The sequence below is a fragment of the Eumetopias jubatus genome, unplaced genomic scaffold (genome assembly GCF_037043125.1).
Source record: "Eumetopias jubatus isolate StellerSeaLion01/CBP00866 unplaced genomic scaffold, mEumJub1_p1.0 scaffold_3, whole genome shotgun sequence".
Lineage (NCBI taxonomy): Eukaryota > Metazoa > Chordata > Mammalia > Carnivora > Otariidae > Eumetopias > Eumetopias jubatus.
Window position 1 is genome coordinate 21,900,986 of NW_028274809.1, and position 13,915 is coordinate 21,914,900.

The 13,915-nt window shown below is 41.0% G+C and overlaps 1 protein-coding gene across 2 annotated transcripts in view; it reads left to right on the top strand.

The window, feature by feature from the left end:
* Nucleotides 1-13,219, top strand: part of PECR (peroxisomal trans-2-enoyl-CoA reductase) — a 29,310-nt gene extending 16,091 nt beyond the window's left edge. Inside the window, exons 7-8 of one of the 2 annotated variants that reach the window (XM_028112113.2) lie at nt 9,274-9,385; nt 12,916-13,219. In XM_028112113.2, coding sequence (XP_027967914.2) covers nt 9,274-9,385; nt 12,916-13,001 — 198 coding nt within the window. In that variant the 3' untranslated portion in view covers nt 13,002-13,219. The remainder of the gene's footprint in view (nt 1-9,273; nt 9,386-12,915) is intronic. The other variant, XM_028112114.2, reaches the window with a different exon arrangement.
* The last annotated feature ends 696 nt before the right edge of the window (nt 13,220-13,915 follow it).

The window sequence follows — 13,915 nt, forward strand, 5'->3', positions numbered from 1 at the left end:
ACCATTTTTGCATTTGCTTTACACTTTCCTAAATCTCAAATGGATGACTTAACAGAATACAGCTGGATGCTCACCTCTGTGTCTGCATTCCATACACTGCTGTATGTTGTTTTGTTTAAAGCATATGAAGAAATCCAGGTTCATGTACATGCACAGTTGGAAAAGGGAGGAACATTTTTAACAGTCTTTTTAGATAATTGGGGATGATATTCTTTGATATTTGACAAGTGGCTGTTTCGTAAAGATAGGTTGCAATGTGGATTGATCTCAAACCATGTCAGTGAATCTGTTGTACTCTGTTACATTAAAATCCACTGGTCTAGGGCACCTGCGTGACCCAGTTTGTTGGGCGACTGCCTTTGGCTCAGGTCATGATCCTGGAGTCCTGGGATCGAATCCCACTTCAGGCTCCCTGCTTTGCGGGGAGTCTGCTTCTCCCTCTGACCCTCTCCCCTCTCATGCTCTGTCTCTCTCATTCTCTCTCTCTGTCAAATAAATAAATAAAATCTTAAAAAATAAAATAAAATCCACTGGTCTTTCTTGCACTTTGACTGCATCTTTCACCCACAGATGATTTTGTGACATAGTTATTGTTCTTTTGGGAATCACTTGTCCACTGAGTTATGGAAATCTTCTAGATGTTGACACACAGTCCATTATACAATATCAAAAGATCACATTTGTGAGGAGTCCAAGATGGTGAGAAGTAGGAGACCTTAGTTTGTCTGGTCCCTTAGGAATTCAGCTAGATAGCTATCAAATCATTCTGAGCACCTGCAGACTAAACCGGAGATCTAAGAGAAGAATTGCTAGATCCTACAAATAGAAAAGCGACCACTTTCTGCAAGAATGACAAGATGGAAAAACTCACCCCAAAAGAGAGAATAAGAGGCAGTACTGACTGCCAGGAACCTAATCAGTATGGATATAATAAGTAAGATGCTGGGACTAGAGTTCAAAATACGATTATACTGGCTGGGCTTGAAAAAAGCAGAGAAGACACTAGAGAATCCCTTTCTGGAGAAATAAGAGAACTAAAATCTAATCAAGTTGAAATAAAAAAAGGCTATTAAAAATGTAGGCTCTAACTGCTAGGATAAATGAGGCAGAAGAGAGAACTAGTGATATAGAAGACAAAATGATAGAGAATAAAGAAGCAGGGGAAAAGAGAGATAAACAACTACTGGATCATGTGGGGAGAATTCGAGAGGTAAGTAATACCATAAAGCAAAACAATATTAGAATAATTGGGATCCCAGGAGAAGAGGAAAGAGAGAAGGGGGCAGAAGGTATACTGGAGCAAATTATAGCTGAGAATTTCCTAATCTGGGGAAGGAAACAGGCATTCAAGTCCAGGAAGCGCAGGGAAACCCCCTCAAAATCAATAAAAATAGGTCAACAACTCAACATATAACAGTGAATCTTGCAAATCTCAGAGACAAAAAAAATCCTGAAAGGAGCTCAGGACAAGAGGTCCATAACCTATAAGAGTAGAAACATGAGACTAGCAGCAGACCTATCCACAGAGACGGGGCAGGCGAGAAAGGACTGGCATGATATATTCTGGGTGCTAAATGAGAAAAATATGCAGCCAAGAATATTTTATCCAGCAAGGCTGTCATTCAAAATAGAAGGAGAGAAAAAAGGCTTCCAGGACAAACAGAAACTAAAAGACTTTGTGATCATTAAACCAGCCCTGTATGATATATTAAAGGGGATCGTTTAAGCGGAGAGAGAGCCAAAAGTAACATAGACCAGAAAGGAACAGAGTCAATATAAAGAAACAGTGACTTTACAGGTAATAGAGTGGCACTAAATTCATATCTTTCCATGGTTACTCTGAATGTAAATGGGCTAAATGCCCTAATCAGAAGACACAGGGTATCCGATCAGATAAAAAAGCAAGACCTGCTCATATGATATTTGGTCATTTTAGAGAGTCATTTTAGACCTAAGGACACCTCCAGATTGAAAGTGAGTGGGTGGAAAGCCATTTATCATGCTAATGGACATCAAAAGAAAGCTGAGGTAGCAATCCTTATGTTAGACAAATTAGATTTTATTTTATTTTTTTAAGATTCTATTTATTTGAGAGAGAATGAGAAACAGAGCATGAGAGGGAAGAGGGTCAGAGGGAGAAGCAGACCCCCCACTGAGCAGGGAGCCCGATGTGGGACTCGATCCCGGGACTCCAGGATCATGACCTGAGCCGAAGGCAGTCGCTTAACCAACTGAGCCACCCAGGCACCCGACAAATTAGATTTTAAACTAAAGACTGTAATGAAAGATGAGGAAGGACACTATATCATAATTAAAGGGTCTATCCAACAGCTGATAGAGATGAGCGCTCCCATTGCCACCAGCCCATGCCCCCTGCACTTTCTGGCTCTGTGCCTTATACACTCAGAGCAGTCTTTATCCAGAACTGAATGCAAGAAGATCTAACAATTATAAATATTTATGCCCCTAACATGGGAGCAGCCAATTACATAAGGCAATTAATAACAAAAGCAAAGAAACGCATTGATAATAATACAATAATAGTAAGGGTTGTTAACACTACACTCACAGCAATAGACAAATCATCTAAGCAGAAGATCATCAAGGACTTTGAATGACACACTGGACCAGATGGACTTCACAGATATATTCAGAACATTCCATCCTAAAGTAAGAGTATACACATTTTTCCCAACTGCTGATGGAACATTCCCCAGAATAGATCACATACTGGGTCACAAATCAGGTCTCAACTGGTGCCAAAAGATAGGGATCATTCCATGCGTATTTTCAGACCACAGTGCTTTGGAAACTAGAACTCAATCACAAGAGGAAAGTTGGAAAGAACTCAAATACATGCCCATGGAACATTCTCCAAAATAGATCACATCCTAGGTCACAAATCAGGTCTCAACCGGTACCAAAAGATCGGGATCATTCCCTGCATATTTTTGGACCACAATGCTTTAAAACTAGAACTCAATCACAAGAGGAAAGTCGGAAAGAACTCAAATACATGGAGGCTAAAGAGCATCCTACTAAAGAATGAATGGGGTCAACCAGGAAATTAAAGAAGAATTAAAAAAATTCATGGAAACAAATGAAAATGAAAACACAACTGTTCAAAACCTTTGGGATGCAGCAAAGGCGGTCCTAAGAGGAAAGTATATAGCAATACAAGCCTTTCTCAAGAAACAAGATGATGAACATGGATGCAAAAATTCTCACCAAAATACTAGCCAATAGGATCCAACAGTACATTAAAAGGATTATTCACCACGACCAAGTGGGATTTATCCCTGGGCTGCGAGTTTGGTTCAACATCCGCAAATCAATCAGTGTGATACACTACATAAATAAAAGAAAGAACAAGAACCATATGATCCTCTCAATAGATGCAGAAAAAGCATTTGACGAAGTACAACATCCTTTCTTGATTAAAACTCTTCACAGTGTAGGGATAGAGAGTACATACCTCAATATGATAAAAGTCATCTATGAAAAACCCACAGCGAATATCATTCTCAATGGGGAAAAACCTAGAGCTTTTCCCCTAAGATCAGGAACACGGCAGGGATGTCCACTATCACCACTGCTGTTCAAAATGGCACTAGAAGTCCTGGCCTCAGCAATCAGACAACAAAAAGAGATAAAATGCATCCGAATCCATAAAGAAGTAGTCAAACTTTCACTCTTTGCAGATGACATGAAACTCTATGTGGAAAACCCAAAAGACTCCACCCCAAAATTGTTAGAACTCATATAGGAATTCAGTAAAGTGGTAGGATATAAAATCAGTGCACAGAAATCAGTTGTATTTCTATACACTAACAATGAGACAGAAGAAAGAGAAATTAAGGAGTCAATCCCATTTACAATTGTACCCCAAACCATAAGATTCCCAGGAATAAACCTAACCAAAGAGGCAAAGGATCTTACTCAGAAAACTATAGAATACTCATGAATGAAATTGAGGAAGACACAAAGAAATGGAAAAATGTTCCATGCTCATGGATTGGAGAACAAATATTGTTAAAAGGTCTTTGATACCTAGAGCAATCTACACATTTAATGCAATCCCTATCAAAATACCATCAACTTTTTTCAAAGAAATGGAAAAAATAATCCTAAAATTTGTATGGAACCAGAAAAGACCCTGAATAGCCAGAGGAATGTTGAAAAAGAAAAACAAAAGCCGGTGGCATCACAATCCCGGACTTCAAGCTCTATTACAAAGCTGTAATCATCAAGACAGTATGGTACTAGCACAAAACCAGACACACAGATTAATGGAACAGAATAGAGAGCCCAGAAATGGACCCTCAACTCTATGGTCAACTAATCTTTGACAAAGCAAGAAAGAATATCAAATGGAAAAAAGACAGTCTCTTCAACAAATGGTGCTGGGAAAATTGAGCGGTCAGATGCAGAAGAATGAAACTGGACCATTTCCTTACACCATATACAAAGATAAACTCAAAATGGATGAAAGACCTAAATATGAGACAGGAATCCATCAAAATCCTTGAGGAGAACACAGGCAGCAACCTCTTCAACCTCGGCCACAGCAACTTCTTGCTGGACACATCTTCAAAGGCAAGAGAATAAAAGCAAAATGAACTATTGGGACTGCATTAAGATAAAAAGCTTTCGCATAGCAAAGGAAACAATTGACAAAACTAAAAGATATCCTATAGAATGGGTGAAGATATTTGCAAATGTCTTATCAGATAAAGAGCTAGTATCCAAAATCTATAAAGAACTTAACACCCAAAAAGCAAAAAATCCAGTCAAGAAATGGGCAGAAGACATGAACAGACATTTCTCCAAAGAAGATATAGAAATGGCTAACAGATGTGTGAAAAAATGCTCAACATCACTCATCATCAGGGAAATACAAATCAAAATCACAATGAGATAACCACCTCACACCAGTCAGAATGGCTAAAATTAACAACTCAGGAAACAACAGATGTTAGCGAGGATGTGGAGAAAGGGGAACCCTCCTACACTGTTGGTGGGAATATAACCTGGTGCAGCCACTCTGGAAAAGAGTATGGAGGTTCCTCAAAAAGTTAAAAATAGAACTACCCTATGATCCAGCAATTGCACTAGTATGTATTTATCCAAAGGATGCAAACATAGTGATCCGAAGGGGCACATGCACCCTAATGTTTATAGCAGCAATGTCCACGATAGCCAAACTATGGAAAGAGCCCAGATGTCCATCGACAGATGAATGGATAAAGAAATGTAGGGTATGTGGTGTGTGTGTGTGTGTGTGTCTGTACACACACACAATGGAATATTACTTAGCCATCAGAAAGAATGAAATCTTGCCATTTGCAACAACGTGGATGGAATTAGAGGGTATTATGCTGAGTGAAATAAGTCAGTCAGAGAAAGATAAATACATGATCTCACTCATATGTGGAATTTAAGAAACAAAACGGAGGATCATAGGGGAAGGGAGCGAAATACAAAACAAGACGAAATCAGAGAGGGAGACAAACCATAAGAGACTCTTAACCATTTGAAACAAACAGAGGGTTGCTGAAGGAGTGGGGGAATGGGGTAACCAGGTGATGGGTATTAAGGAGGGCACGTGATGTAATGGGCATTGGGTGTTATATTGAGACTGATGAATCACTGATTTCTACCTCTGAAACTAATAATACACTGTATGTTAATTAACTGAATTTAAATAAAAGAATATAAAAATAAATAAATGGTCACATTTTTAATGTCACCACTGATCTCTTCAGAAAAATCTTGAAATGTTAGGAAACTGTCAAGCTCATGTTGACAAGCGCAAGTTTTCCGAAATTCTGCTTTTCACTTGCAAGCTCAGATCTTTTCATTGACAACAAATACAAAAACCAAAGTTGTTTTCCTCTGAAGTGACATTCTCACTTTGTTCGTTTGTGAAAAAAACTCTGCCAGGTACCCCGGTGTGAGTAACCATAGTGTGTTAGTCGTTCTTTCAAGTAACAAATGGTATTTCACAAAGAGAGTGACTAGTTCAGTTCACAACAGTTACTTCTGTATGAAGCAGAAAAGCTTGATGTGCAGTTCCCACTTCATATCACTAGATATTAAAAAGGATATTGTACCCAGTGGTCAAGATCAGTATGATGACTAATTTTTGCTGCTTCACTGAGGACATTCTAAAGTGAAACAGGCTTTCCCCCCATGTGTACTTGCTGGTGAAGAAGATAGTGACCGCTACCGTAAGGACCGCTAGTTCCGTTTCATGTTCCTGCTGTGATTTGCGCTGAGGCTCCAGCAATTTTGCCCACCATTGCTCTGGCACCGTTACTGCAAATGTCAGCACAGTGAGAAAGACAAACAAAGAGGTAGTATTATAATGAACATAGTTTTATTCTTGCAAATCACCTGGAAAGGTTTTAGGTGTGCTCAAGAGTTTTACTGACCATGCTTTGACTGTTGGAGGTGCAGCCTTCCAATAGTTGCTTGTGAAGGGAAGGAGAGAGGCTGGGAGCTTTTGTGAGATGCAGAGCAAGGGGATGCCTCTGCCTGATTGTCCTAGCATCCCTTGGTCATGTTTCCAAGATATTCTTATTACCCTGGCTAATCATCATTAGTGGGAGCACATTCACACCAGGCCATTGGCTGAACTGCTTATCAATGAGCTGACAATAAGTGACAATAAGTGACAGTCCCTGGGGTAGAGACAGGAGGGTCAGAACGTAACTGTAGTTTTTATTGTTGTTTTAAGATTTTATTTATTTATTGGAGAGAGAAAGAAGAGAGTGCGCATGAGCAGGGGGGAGTGGCAGAAGGAAGGGGGAAACAGACTCCCCACTGAGCAGGGAGCCCCATGCGGGGCTCGATCCCAGGACTCCAGGGATCAACCCACTGAGCCACCCAGGAGCCCCGTAGCTGTAGTTTTAAAAGGAATAGCCAGAGCCCGCACGATGTCCCTCAACATCTCTCGGAAAGGAATGCAGCACTTGGCAGGCCCTACTCACTTTACAAAGTTAAGAAACCAAGGGCCAAAGAGGCGCAATAACTTGTCTAAGGCTATACATGGCTCATGGTACTGCAATTCAAACCCCAGCTTGCCTATTTAAAATCCCTGTGATCTTTAATAAACAGAACTGAAAGTAAACAGATAAAAGAGGTGTTACCCACATAGAAAATGGATACAAGTTGCTAGTCTTGAATTGTGTTTACTGATTGATAAAACTGTTGTGAGTGGCTTGGTTCTTCAAGTCCATCCATCAAATGGATTTCATTAAAATGAAAGTTAAGAAGACTCTATCTGAGATAGCACAATAGTGCCTAGTTAATTTGGTAATTATAAAAATTGTATTAGTTCAGTTTAGCTCCGTGTTGAGCTCCCGAAGTAAACCAGGTATCATGAATATTTATCTATCTTTTATCTAGCAGATAGTTTCAGTTCAATTCAGTATCATTTCATAGTTCCCTAGTTTGTGGGCAAAACGCTGTAGCAGGAGCTGGGCCATGCAACATCCCTTCATTTTAGGGGAAGAGATGCATAAAGATCCTTCATTCTGTAAACAATTATTAGGCGCTTATTTTATCCTAAACACGGGAGACCATCAGTCAATATTTCAAACAAAATTCAGCACAAAGTCACATTAATATTAGTCAGGCACAGTCTCCCTGAACAGAGCAGACTATGGCTCTTTCTCTTGTTCTGGAACAAGTGTAGTTTTAGGGGTTTGCAGACTTTTGTAGGTCACGGTTACTGGGATGAGAGGGTTCTTGTTCGGCTGGCATTCAGAAAGGAGCTTATTGGGGTGAGTCTTCCTGGTGCACACGGTGAGTTGTCATTGACAGGCTAATACCAGTTCTGGTAGTTACTTTCAGTCATCGCTCAGAACTGTCTGCGTTTCCTCAGGGATGGGGGATCTTTTCAACGATTAACTCTCTGTACTAGTGCTATCCAATAGAAATATCATAATCATTACATATGTAATTGTAAGCTAACCAGTAGCCACATTAAGAAAAGTAAAAAGATGAAATTAATATTGCTGTAGTAATTTAATATATAATAGATAATAGAAATAATTATATATATTATTATTAATAAGGTTTTATGCAACCCAATATATCTAAAACATCATTTTACATTCTTCTATACGTTTGCCTTCTTTCCATACCAAGTCTTCAAAATCTAGTGTGTATTTTACACTTACAGCACATCTCAGTTCTGACTAGCCGTGCAGAAGGTGGGTTGTGTCGTATGGCTAGTGCCTCTGTTTAGTGCACGTCTACACTAGCTTCTAGGGACACCAGGACAGACAGAAGGCTATGCCTAGCCTCCAGGGTCTCACAGCCTCAATGAGGCACAGACATGTAAGTGAACACTCTAAATGGGGCGAAGCAAGCTAGGCATGGACATAAAACTTAAGGATGCGCTCACTCTCAGGGTCGTACGAGTGCGGGGTCTGCCCCGAGAGTGAGTGCCTCCTTAAATACTGCCCCCTAAGCACCTCATTAGCCTCCCCCTAGTCTCCCTCCAGCTGGGGAGTCTCCTCAAGTAGCAGATTCTGGGGACCCAACCCCAGAGCTTTAAATTCAGAAGGTCTCAAGGAGGACCTAGGGATCTGGAGTTTCCATAAACGGACCCAAGGATGCTAATGCCAGTGTTTGGGATCTCCCTTTGAGAAAATCTGGCTGTGCCAAGAGCCTCAGAGAGTTCCTTGATATCCAGTGAAATCATTTCTCTCTCTTTGGTTTTGGGAGTAGATGTTGCTGCAGTCATCTAATTACCTCTGAATTTTTAGGGGGTGCGGCGGGATTCTGCAGCCCCTCTCGTAGAAAGCTCCTGTAGTCTCAGTTCCTGGCCTTGCAGCCTGCAGGACCACTGGCTGAATGCCAGCTTATTGTTCCATAGACACATTGACTACGTCAGGGACAAAAGCATAAAAGGCACATGATGGCATGGAACAGTGAGTTATGGTAGGCACTGAAAGATGTGGAAGGAACTGGGTAGTTTGTGGGAAAAATCAAGCACTGTGTTCGCCTTCAGCTTATTCACTGTGTGTAGCTTATTTGACACGGTGTAGGCTCCTTCACATCTTGCCACACTAGTCACATTTTTTTTAATGGTGCTCAAATAGAAAAAGGCAGTTGGTTGTGTTTTGTTAGGTGATGGTACACACAGACTGTAGAATGCATATTACAGTTGTATGTTTCGAGATGTGTTTTCTTGGGCAGGGAAGCAGCCCCAAATGGGGAGCATCTGCTTTTCTGTGTGCATGTGTGTGCTTCTGTTTCCAGATCTCCCCGCTGGTCTGCTTCCTGCTGTCCCCTGCAGCTTCCTTTATTACTGGACAGTTGGTGGATGTGGACGGGGGCCAGTCTTTGTATACGCACATATTTGATGTACCAGGTGAGCCCTCAAGAAATGAGCAGTCACTAACTTTATGCCTTTTCAGGTTCAAGTTTTCAAAATTTCTTTCTTTTTTTTTTTTAAGATTTTATTTATTTGGGGCACCTGGGTGGCTCAGTCGTTGGGCTTGGGTCGTGATCCCGGGGTCCTAGGATCAAGCCCCACATCTGGCTCCCTGCTCAGCAGGAAGCCTGCTTCTCCCTCCCCCACTCCCCCTGCTTGTGTTCCCTCTCTTGCTGTGTCTCTCTGTCAAATAAATAAATTCTTAAAAAAAAAAAGATTGGGGGCACCTGGGTAGCTCAGTTGGTTAAGCGACTGCCTTTGGCTCAGGTCATGATCCTGGAGTCCCGGGATCGAGTCCCACGTCGGGCTCCCTGCTCAGTGGGGAGTCTCCTTCTCCCTCTGACCCTCCCCCCTCTCGTGTGCTCTCTCTCTCTCTCATTCTCCTCTCTCAAATAAATAAATAAATAAAATCTTCAAAAAAAATTTTATTTATTTGAGAGAGAGAGAGAGAGAGAAAGAGCACAAGCAGGGGGAGCAGCAGAGGCAGAGGGGGAAGCAGACTCCCCGCTGAGCAGGGACCCCCCCACCCCCCCGATGCGGGGCTCGATCCCAGGACCCTGGGATCATGACCTGAGCCGAAGGCAGACGCTTAATGACTGAGCCACCCAGGTGTCCAAGTTCACAGAATTTCTTAAGCAGTTACATAAAGGATTAGGGTTTTCTCTAACAGAACATCAAAAACGTACAAAATGTTTATATTCCTGATAGGATCTTTAAAGGAAATGTTCCCAAAGAAAATATCTAAATATTTTTTATCATAGCACATAGCTTTATATATTAAAAAAAAATTGCCTTGTGTGTATAGGTTGGTGGAAGTTTAAGCTTGAAAAATATTCTTAATATGAGTATATAGTAAAAGGAGGAGGCAGAAAAGAGGCAAGAGGTTGCTGTATTTTTAAGATTTAATTCCTCTTTGTTCCTCTAATAAGTGGTTTATATATCTCAGCGGAAGACTCAGACCTGTTAGGTGGGGAGGGGTGCTGTGGTACTATTTTACATGATCTTTGGGATGTATATTGAGTGAAACCATATGAATTAGCTGTATTCAACCATTTTTAATATACAAAACCAGCAGTTTTATAAGGCTCAACCAAATATAGATGTTGCCCACAAATACAAAATTCAAAGGTATTTTCACTGTTGCTGAAGAGTGTGAAGTGGCTACTAGCAAATTAAAATGTGGTTGATGTAATGCATGTGTATTTCTTTCTTTTTTTCTTTAAGATTTATTTATTTATTTCAGTGAGAGAGATAGAGAATGCAGGAGGAGGGGCAGGCAGAGGGAAAGGGAGAGAGAATCTCAAGCAGACTCTGCACTGAGCATGGAGTCCGACGCAGGGCTCGATCTCACGACCCTGAGATCAGACCTGAGCTGAAACCAAGAGTCAGCTGCTAAACTGACTGCACCACCCAGGCGCCCCTGCACATGTATTTCAATTTCCTATCAGGGACCTAGGTTCACCCTGCTCTTTTGTGTACTAACAGTCTGCTCATGGCTTCAGACCTTTGCATTAATAAATGATTAGTCTGGGACTTTAATATTATTTGTTATTGCCCCCTCCCATCTAGATTTCTTTACTAATTTCTTTACTAATAACATCAATGTAGTGATGTGCAGAAGATAACCATGGTTTTAAGGCTCCTGGTTAGAAAGACAGAAATGCCTACGTGTTATGCAATACTGTTTTCAGATAGTATTTAAAGTGGCCAAGGTGGAAGGGATACTTTCTACTTCTCTCATCGGTGGTGTTGAGGGTATTTGTCGATTCTCCTTTAGAAAGGGAAAGTGACTCCAGGCAGCTGCTTCTCCAGGACTCCAGTGAAACAGTTCTCTTTTGTAATTCCAACATTGTTTGTTTTGTTTTTTAAGATTTTATTTATTTATTTTAGAGAAAGAGAGCAGGGGGAAGGCAGAGGGAGAGGGAGAATTCCAAGCAGACTCCCCGCTGACCCGGATGCAGGGCTCCATCTCACGACCCTGAGACCATGACCTGAGCCACCCAAGTACCCCAAACACTGTATTTATTAGTGTAAAGATAAGCTTTTGGTGAAATCAGCTACAGCGATTTTTCAAAGAATATACTCCTTCCCTTCCCCCGCCCCCGGAATGCCTGGGTGACTCAGTCAGTTAAACATCTGCCTCCGGCTCAGGTCATGAACCCAAGGTCCTGGGATTGAGTCCCGCATCTGGCTCCCTGCTCAGCGAGGACCCTGCTTCTCCCTCTGCCTGCCGCTCCCCCTGCTTGTGTTCTCTCTTGCTCTCTCTCTGACAAATAAGTAAATAAAATCTTAAAAAAAAAAAAGAATATGTACACCCCCCCACCCACCCAAATAACGAGTGGGAGCACTTACTGAGCCTTTCTGTCCTGTGTTTTCTTGAAGATTGCCAGCCCTGGAGTGACAAAGCCTGGGGTGAAGCCCTGCTAGACCCTTACTAGCTGTGTGATCTTGGGAAAATTAATTTCTGTATGCTTCCATTTTCTTTTCTGTAAAGTGGGGTTACTTATGGCATTTATTGAGTAAACAGTTGGGAGCATTAAATTAGATAACAAACATTTAAAGCCCTGTATCACATAGGACGCTTTTAGCTGCAGCTCATACTTGCCTGAGCAAGAAAGGCATTTATTGGCCCGCATAACTGAACAGCAAGTCAGACTTGAATCATCTGTTCACTAGCTCATCAGGGACAATTTTTTTTTCTTTTCCCTCTATTTTTGCTTCTGCTGTGTTGGCTTTATCTTAAGACAGACTCTTCTGGTTGTAGAACAGCTGCCTGCCACCCGAAAGCCCCATGCTTCTTTGTCCCCACCCAGCTGGACAGAGAGAGGGGAGGGAATGACATTGTTACAGTATTTCTAGCAGAATTCTGAGACCTACTCTGTTTTGGACGAGCTGATGCGCGTGGCCGTCCTCAAGCAGTAACCAGAGCCAGAGGAGTGGAGTGCACTGCTTGACTTAGCTCAGTTGGTGATCAAAGTGGGGCCACTTCCCCAGAACCTCATGGATTCTCAAGTGCAGCTGGAGGCTCTTGGAAAGAGGATGAGGGACTGGATGCTGGAAAGGCAGTTATGTGTGCCCGGTACAAAGTAAGCACATGGCTTTCAAGTCATCCTGCTTCCTAAGATAGTATGTATGCAGTGGCTGCAGTATGCCGAGCACGCTACATAGGCCGTCACATTTCATTTTCACAACTTTAGAAGAACAGATGTTGTTACCCCCCTGAAGAAAACAGGCTCAGGAGGAGGAACTTCTCCAAATTTGGAAAGGCTGGTATGTGTGGCAGGGCTGGGATTCAAAACCAGGATTTTCTCAAGACCTTTGCTAGTTGTCCTAATGATTTTTTTTTTTTTTTTGCTGAGAAAAGAAAAGGGGTGAATTAGGGAAAATAAGAAGAGGGTCTGTTGGAAACTAAGAGGATGAAGGAGGTTAATAGATTTGCAACTGACATGAGGTTTTCCACTTACCAGATCATGACAACTGGCCTGACGGGGCAGGGGACCTTTCTGTTGTCAAACAGATGAAGGAGACTTTCAAGACTAAAGGCAAGCTCTGAGCTAAGGAAACTGGAGGTGTCTTTTGTCCCCAAATGCCTTAATATCTCAAGAACGCACTTTGGTACTTTCCAGGAGCTGATAATATGAATGGAATAATCACTTTCTGCCTTTTTAATGTTATCAACTATGCTTATGCAAAAACTGTTCTTGAAATAATGCGTGTTTAAGCCCCAAACAACACTGGTTATCCTGTGATTAAAGATTTCTCTTTTAGGAATGGGGCTTAAATTACTTTATGATTATGCCTTTTATTTCTGAGCAAGATAATTGGAAAATGAAATAATTTCAAATTAATAATAGAGGTATCATGATCTCCCAAAAGGTTTTAATATTTAATTGTAAAGGTGGGCCATAAATCTAAATTATGGCATCATGATGATTCTTAAAACTAGAGATATATAATGACTCCTATCTTATGGTAGATATCATGCTTTTGGATCCATAAAGCTTTATGGTAATTATCAATGCATGATTTGTTTTGTTCATGAAGTTAGATTTGTATAAAACCTCTTGATTCAAAAGAAAAATGAAGTTATGTGCAGTATTTCTTGGTAGTACTTGATTTGTGTCTTGATTTCCAATCTAAAGTATTCCCTTTTCTTCATGTTTCTCCCTTTGAATGCAAAACGAAATTTTTAAATTAAAAGTTATGCAAATGTATTAGGGTCCAGTATTCTGCCTTCAGTTGATTTTTTTGGGCAATGGTCCTGACTTCTGAAATGTCTTTTATAAATTATGTACATTCATTTTTTGTCTTAATTAAACCTCTTTCAATTGACTTATTCCCTCTTGAAGTCAAGTAGATATTTTCTTTTCTTTATCAGTAATTCTCAGTGCAAAGTAAAGATCTTCCTTGACTTAAAAAGGGGTTATGTCCTGATAAACCCATTGTTAGTTGAAAATAGCATTAAGT